Genomic DNA, 8493 nt, shown 5'->3' on the forward strand with positions numbered 1-8493 from the left:
CCAGTACTAGTGTTTCTCATCAGAAATAAAAATATGTATTACTCTGGTTTTATAAAAGTGTATCACCATCTCATACCTGTTAGTCAGCTTCTGCTCCCACACTGTCCCTGTCTCACCAGCATACGGGCCCTCACACATAAGCATGTACATTCACAAACAAACACACACACAAACTCTGGGATAGTCTGTTTTTTTACTCTAGCTTTGTTGGTTTCAAAATGTTGAGTGCATTATAATAAAATCTATTATGTTTTCATTTTTAGAACTGGATGAGGATGAGCATGGACATAGAGCCCAGATCAGAATTCAGGAATGCTGGACATGGAGCGTACTGGAGGTCTGCTCCATTTAGCCCAAACTTAGTCCAATTTCAGGTTGGAAATGATGATGACTTGAACGATGAGCAAACACGTTGGCAGCCATCGGATTATATGGAGCAATGCATTGACTCAGAGCTGATAAAACTCATTGCTGACTGCACAAATGCCATGTCCCTGGCTAACAGTGGGAGATCTCTCAAAACACAAACAAAAAACATTTGATGAGATGTATCACTTTTTTCGAGCAGAAATCTTGATGTCTTGCGTGCCTTATCCACAAACAAGGATGTATTGGGCCAATGGCCTATGGATCCCTGCCATTAGTGACACAATGTCACGTGATTGCTTCTTCAAACAGGTAAGGCATCTGAAAGTAGTCATCGATGATGATGTTTCAGAAGACAAGACGAAAATCGACAAATTCTGGAAGGTGAAGCCTTATATGGACCACATACTTACCGACTGCCGCCTTCCAGCTCATCCAGAATGAGCAGATAATCCCGTTTACTGGGTCCTGTCCATTCTGACAATACGTAACACTAAAGCCAAATCCAGTGGGAATGAAGAACTTTGTGCTGGCATCTGTGGATGGACTCGTGCCAGACTTCAAAGTCTATCAAGGTTCAAGGACACTGGTTTCGAAGGTTCAGGACTCAAATGGATTGGGTCTAGGAACACTGGTCATCAAACGTCTGTCTGAAACCCTCACTACTGGCACAGAAGTGTACTGTGATCACTTTACCACCATATCTGCTGTTGACCATATGCTGAATGATATATGTCTTTCTGGTGCAGTGATAAAGGACAGATTCAAACAAGCAATGCTCATCTCCTGGAGATGGTAGCCTTGAAAAAACCCATGTATTGGTGTTTACATTTTCAAATAAACTGTTATATACTTTTTTTGACCAATGGAGTCTATTTGTGTCATATAATAAGGTCGACCCACTGTATTCGTATGAGGACATTGATTTTTGAGAGAACTACTTATTGTATAAAGCTGAAATTTTGAATTTAAATGAATTAGGACCTTCTGGCCTCAAAGAGCAAAGAATGTTTTTAAAGGTTTTGATAGACCCACTGTCCTCATACAAGGACATGTTTTGTTTTTGTTTTTTTCTGCATGAACTACTTCCTGTACAAAATCAGTTTAGATATTATACTTATTAGGTCCTACTTATCACAAATAGCAATAACAAATGTAAAATGCACACCAGACAAAAGCTCCGGTCTCGAGAGGATAAAATGTTAAACTTTACATCCAAGACTCATTTGGGTGACCCTTTACCGACGTAGATGAAACAGCGCCTCCTGGTGTCGGGTCCAGTGAACTGTAGAGAGATGTCCACATGGGGCACGTGACTGACGCACAGAAAGTACCTTATGAGTGCGAGTGCCTGAACTGTTCAAATGAATGAGAATGAGACAGACAGACGAAAACAAGACACATGGGACATTACAGAACAGGGGGCTCCAACCTGCAGCTCTCCACCCCCAAACCATTTAGGAGTTACATCGCCTCTAGCGATTCAAATCTGATCCATCATGTCCTGTTATAGTAAATGTAATTTTATGCACTCATTGGCATCCAGATACACCCCGAACACACCCTAAAGCTGTAGTTGCTGCCCTTATCAGCTCAATGTTGTGCAACTCCCAAAGGAGCTCTGCCATTTGTTTTGTAAAAGTACCCTTTTGTGTTCAGAAAGTAACTTAGCCTCTTAGGACCTGACGTCTACATATGTGGACAACATATTTTGGGCTGTCCAGGCCACAATAGAATTTTCTTCCTCTCCTCCTGGTGTCCACATGAGGTCAAACTGTCACTTAAAGGTGACAGGAGTATACTGTTACATTAGTTGAGATTCAAGATGGACTTTGTTAAAGCCATGTCTTCCTGCACCCTTCAGTATTTCAAATGACACATTGTTCCAAGAGGCACAATTGTTTCTCATTTTGTTTTTACACTCAAAAAATGTTGCTGTGCTCAGGCACTTTAGTTTTTGCAAATTATTCAAATGATTTTATTTTGTCATGTCAAAATCATTAAAAACTGGAATGAATGTCCTCATATGGATATAATTTCTCAATGTAAAAAGATTTACACTCATCAGGTCCCAATCAGCCCAAATACCAAAGAAATTAAAGCATGCCATGCAAGAGCTCCAGTCTTAGGTTCATGAAAATACTCAAGTGAGACTTTCAGTTCTAATGGCCTGTATAATACTTATCAGGGAACTGTAAAAACCCAGAAACGGTCATTGTACTTTTGTCACATAACAGTTCAACATGAAATCTGAGGCTAGTTTTACTTCTGGCACCATCCCATTTAAAATATCTTAAACTAAAACAGAAAAGTGACTGTCCACACACGGGGTCAAGGCAACGCTTCTTTATTTAATTTGACTCAAACAAAAACCGTTGGACTCAACAGAACGAACCGAACGAGGCGTCACGAATGTATCATGGTCGTAGAATATAAAAAGGGGCAGGCTCAGGGCAGGGGCGTCCAATAGGAATGCAGGGTCAGGGTGACGGACAGGCGGCTAAGTGCTTGTTCAGAGCTGACCGCAGTCTGCGATCACCAGCTTCTTTGAGGTTTTTCCGGACGAAGAGCCATATGATTCCATTGTCTTCACCACATCCATGCCTTCCACCACCGAGCCGAACACCACGTGCTTCCCGTCCAGCCTGCAGAGGGCACAGCAGATTATGAAACATGAATGCTCAATTGATACTTTGCAGCTGACATCAACATTCCCTGGGTTGTGATGCTAGCTGTAGGCCCTGCTCTGAAACTAAACACTCAGATTAAAGTCTACTTAAACTTGAGTAACAATCTGACCTTAAAAAGAACTGACTTAACTCCAACAGGTGAGTTGTTTTGTGCTGTTGAACAAGTCCCTCTCAAATAACATTAGTCACAAGCTAGCATTAGCCAACAGCTTTCAGGTAGTCATTTACGTTGAAAATCAAACTCTTAAACAGGATCATGAACGCTCTGATCTCAGGCTCCTGAAAATTGCAAAATACATTTTAAAACTCTTCAAGGTTTCAGTTGATCTTAAACATATGACAAAGTTTGCCAATGTGTGGAATGCTCAGCTGTTACAATGAAATCACAATGCAGATAAATGTGGAACACCCCCAGCATGATGTCACTGTTGAGTATCAATGGGACTAAAGCTAAACTCAGGGCTCCACTGGTTGATGGACAGGTGACGTTTGAGTGTCCAGAACTTCAGACGTTAAGCATTCTGATCTTCCCAGCTCTAGGCTAAAACCAGACACTACAGGTATAAAAATACTTTTCATTATAGCCCCTTACAAATGAGTGCTGATTTTAAAATCTTGGTATTTAAGGTTTAAAAGAGGCTTGAAGGACATTGACCCAAACTGGTTTACAAAAGGCAACTGATTTTATCCTTTAGAAATAAACTATAGAGCAGCTGGACTAAAATCACAAGTCAAACTGCTTGGACTGTATAAACAATGTCTTCAGAGCCTAATCGAATTTACCTGCCGTTTGCCTTATAAAACTAGTACTTTAAAATATAATTGGAATTATAATTGGATGCAAACAGAACATGGCTGACTTTTTAACAGTTAAGCCAACTACTATAATGAGGTATAGCATCTGAAAACACAGTAGAGCTAGGGAGTCCAAACTTTCCAAAGGTCACGTATTAAAACGTTAAAATGTTAAGCAAAGGGCCACACATCAGTGGTCACTATGGCAAGTCTTGAGTTCTGCAGCACAACGCAGTAAGACGGTATTGATTTATAGAGGTAGAACTGCTGAAAAAAAAAAAAAAAAAAAAAAAAGTACTGCCCATCAGCATTTGGGCCAATTCAGCAGGGCTCCTGAGGGCCAACAAAAATTGGTCTGAGGGCCACATTTGGCCCCTAAGCCATAGTTTGGACAGCCCTGCTGTAGAGTTATCAGCACATTCGTATCACTGCACGACCTAATCTGACTCTTCAATCCAAGGCTTAAACTACACCATAAACCTCTGGAACTTTGCTCTAGTCTCCACTTGTTTTCATGCTGCAAAAGTAAAAAAAAAAAAAAACCTTCCTCATGATTTAGTCATTCCTTTAGTTTGTCAGAATAAGGATATCAACTTTGTGCAGCAGGTGTGCTCGTACCAGGCGGTCTTGACGGTGCAGATGAAGAACTGGGAGCCGTTGGTGTTGGGGCCAGCGTTGGCCATGGACAGGATTCCGGGGCCTGTGTGCTTCAGCTGGAAGTTCTCGTCCTGAAACTTGTTTCCATAGATGGACTTTCCTCCGGTTCCGTTGTGGTTTGTGAAGTCTCCACCCTAAAAACAAAAAGTTAACACATTAAAGCAGAAATAACATTTATCATCAAGCCTGGCTCATGTAAAAATGCAAGACAAGTTGTACTGCCTCATTTCTAAATGAGTGTTGCTCCCTCATGATTCTCATAACAGAGCTGCAGGGAGAGATCCCTGAAAGTTACCTAGTTCTGATCTAAGACAATCTTTAATAAAAAGGTTTACTCTCAAACTCCGACCCTCTGAACCCCAAAGCGATGATTTGGAAGCCAAAAAGGCCACACAACACTACCATTCGTGTTGACACGCAATTGCAGATGACATTTAATTCAACTTGCTGCTTTTGTCATTCTACACAAATTTTTACAGAAAAACCTTGTACACCATTGATACCATGTTTATAGAGGTGTGATCAGAAGATTGTTCCAAGTGAAATTAAACAGTCCTTACACATGTACTGGAAATCTAATCAGTCACAGCATGTCAGAAAACCCATACAGCCTGTTTCAGTGAGTGCGCTCCCTGGTGGTGGTACCTGGCACATGAAGTCAGAGATGACGCGGTGGAAGATGCAGCCCTTGTATCCGAAGCCCTTCTCTCCAGTGCACAGAGCCCGGAAGTTCTCAGCTGTCTTCGGAACCACATCAGTGCGGAGCTGGAACATGAAGAAAACTCAGTGAATTACAATTTTACAACCAATGGAGGTACTGCCAAAATAAATGCCCTACGGAACATTTTAAAATAACTAGAACTTTATACTTGAAGCCACAATAGAACTCTGAACTTCACATGACTGTTCAGTCTGTTAGAAAGTCAAGTTTGAACTTGTGAGCTCACTGATGTTAGCTTGGCAGGTGCACCGCGAGAAACTGAACTGAGGCCAAACCACATGTGGCAGGCAACAAAGGGGTTTGTTCTTGGCCAAACCTGTGCCAAGAACAAACTGCAATTACTCCACCCTCAGGGCACAGCAGACAACTATTCAGAAGAAGCATTTCAGTGACGTCTTTGCCTTAAGGCTAGAGCTACTGTATAAAACATGTCAAAGCTAAAGTGCATTAATGTGATGGGAGACATGAAACTTTAAACATGTACATTTTATACGATGGCGATTCCCTGCAGTTCAATTATTCATTTGTCCAGTGTCTGGTTTACCAAGGGTTAGTTACAACAAAGTAAAAAGGAGCAGATGATGTGCAGACACAACTGCTGACAATGGGTGAGAAATGAAGCTAGTCTTAAAAAATTAAAAAAGGACCCAGTGAAGTAAAAATCAAATCTTTTTGAAGAGTTGAGCAAAATGCATTTTGCTCAACTCTTCAAAGATTTGCATGCATCACACCAACAAAACTACTGCACAACTCATCAGGTTTGTAAAGCTGTTGTGTACAGTTTTGTACATTTATGGAGTATTGTGGCTTGGAGCACGGGGGAACATAGTTGTAAGGTTCTGTGTAATGCTCCACCCACAAGCCTAACCGTAAGGAGGGTTTGAGTGGCGCACTAAGAAAGATTGCCAAATACTCAAACATGAATGATATGTGATTTTTATGAGGGAACATTGTAACATGGTAGAAATCTCCCCCTAAAAATTCCAGGATGAGCAGAAACTTCTCCAATGAGACAAGCGGCAGTCCCTCTAGACGTTTCACAGTGCACCAAAACAAATATTCAGTGGTGGAATGCAAGTAAAAAGTACTGTACTTTTAAAATGACACCCCAAACTGGTACTATATCCAGTTTACTTCAAAAGTGTAGTAGAATGTAGATTCCTTCCCAAATGTAGTGAACAGGCCTAAAAAGCAAGGAATTATTGATTGAGACCTACTGAAACCTGACAAAAATGTACAACTAAAAATAGCCAGCCAAAAAAAAAAAAAATTCTCTTCAACAAGTCTACATTTTAAGAATCATTAGATCTCAGAGTAAAAATTTTGGTGTTTTTTTCCCAAGATGCAAAGTATTTCGCACAGATAAAGTATATTTTAAACAGGTACTTTTGCTCCATTAGACTTATTCATGTGGTAAAATAATACTTTTGAATATTTACTCCGATATCTGTACTTCTTAAAATTGAGTAATATTTGCAGTGGCTGTGCAAATGGGGGAAGAAAAATTCTGTTCGCAAAATGTCTCTTATCAGCATTTGTGGTTTTATTGTCGTTTCCACCTGCTCCGTGTTGTGGCTGCAGCGCGTCAGACCAACGGCACAAAATGGCAGGACCCCTCCCTCTTAAACTTACTTTAAAACACGAAAATTAAACTAGAGGTATTAAATTTTCAACAGTTTACAGCGTCTGCGTCGAAATAACCGACATTTTAAATCCAGAAGACCGGCTTTTGACACGTTAAAACAAGCTAGCAGTTTAGCCGTTAGCGCGAGTCACGTGATCGCGCCGTGTCCGATACCGCAGTGTTCGTCTGGGGAAATTCCGCTCACACTTTTAGCATAATTGTGTCATTTTACCCAACCACAGCGTGTACAGAGTGAAGACCCAGCTTTAATAAGAGTTTAAAGTGTGTAATGATGAGTTTTGGGTGCGGAATAACGGTAGTTCTCATGCTCCGGTGGTGCCTCAAATGGCGGCCGGGGAATGACACTCTACATCCGCATGCCTCACGGAGACCCCCGCCCCTCCTCCATCCTCCGCCTCCTCCCCCGGTCCCTCTGCCCGAACCGCAGCTCTGGACGCGGGGAACCTTCCAGAAATGACACACGGGGGCGCGGGGGGCGTTTTAACCCGCTCCAGAGCGCAAAACGAGGCTATAAAACACCGGGTTTGCGCAGATTTCACCGGGAAAAGGGGCAAAAGACAGCGCAGATCGAGTTTAAGCGAGAACAAAGAGCCGCAGACAGTAGGGCGGAAAGTTAGCGACTATAGTGCAAAACTACAAAAAAAAAAAAAACTGCATCTAAAGCTGGATAAACTGCAAGATAAGTGCATTTCAATAGCGCATAAGGAAATTTAAAAAAATACAAGGAAATGCAACGAATACGCGAACAAGAGGCACAGCACATCATGTTCAAAGCCTTTTCCAGACATTGAAAACACAAAAGTTTTAATACTTGAGAATGAATGAGATTTGCACCAGCAGAGACTTAAAACTAAGCCTTCAAATCTAGAACAAGGAGCGACTAATCCAGGCCACATTCAAGTACACGTTACCCCAATAATCCTGAAATACTTTTGTTTAAAATGGAGGCAGTCGGATTATACTAAGTCATGATTTAATTATTAACTTTACAAATCAATGGACCAGGCCTCGAGCTGCCAAATCTGGGCTGTGCCAACACTGTCACAGGAGGACAGTTTAAAAGGGCACGAGAGGCACAAATAACGCACATTTTACATTAATAAATAGAAACAGGCCAAGAGTTGATAACCCGGGGCGAATGCGTGATGATACCGCAGAGGACACCACAGGAGGCGTGAGGCTGGAGATGGGAGCAACAGGCCTGTCCCAGTGTAGAAATAAACCAGAATAGTCACAGATTGAATGGGAAGGCCTGGGGTTTGCTCTGGTTCAAGTCGATGATGTAATGGCTCGTTATTTAACAGTGTGGCGTGGAGGGGTGAGCACGTGCCGCTATTCGGTCAAGCAGCGGCACAAAACTCACATCCAGGCCGACTTTAAAGACTCTCCCCCGTGTCTGGAGCCCTCTACAACCGCGCCGCAGACCCAGCGCCCCGGTGCGAGCACGAGCCGCGGGATTAGCCCGCGTTTGGACGGGTTTACCGCATTGTCCGCGCAGCGCACGGAGAAGCAGCGCGTTTGAATGAAAGAGCCGGGCTTACCTCCATCACCACGCGGCCGATTGGCGCGCCATCGGCGGACACGTCGAAGAAAACTCTCGGGAGGCTCATTTCTGCTGG

The 8493-nt window shown here is 42.4% G+C and overlaps 1 protein-coding gene across 1 annotated transcript in view; it reads right to left on the reverse strand.

The window, feature by feature from the left end:
- Nucleotides 1-2694: 2694 nt before the first annotated feature.
- ppiaa (peptidylprolyl isomerase Aa (cyclophilin A)) overlaps nt 2695-8493 on the reverse strand; it is a 5912-nt gene continuing 113 nt past the window's right edge. Inside the window, exons 1-4 of the mRNA XM_033972879.2 lie at nt 8416-8493; nt 5154-5273; nt 4470-4642; nt 2695-3011 (exon numbers count right to left, since the gene is read on the reverse strand). The exon at nt 8416-8493 is cut by the window's right edge and continues 113 nt beyond it. Coding sequence (XP_033828770.1) covers nt 2879-3011; nt 4470-4642; nt 5154-5273; nt 8416-8484 — 495 coding nt within the window. The 5' untranslated portion in view covers nt 8485-8493 and the 3' untranslated portion in view covers nt 2695-2878. The remainder of the gene's footprint in view (nt 3012-4469; nt 4643-5153; nt 5274-8415) is intronic.

This window comes from Periophthalmus magnuspinnatus, chromosome 9 (assembly GCF_009829125.3).
Source record: "Periophthalmus magnuspinnatus isolate fPerMag1 chromosome 9, fPerMag1.2.pri, whole genome shotgun sequence".
NCBI classification, from domain to species: Eukaryota; Metazoa; Chordata; class Actinopteri; order Gobiiformes; family Gobiidae; genus Periophthalmus; species Periophthalmus magnuspinnatus.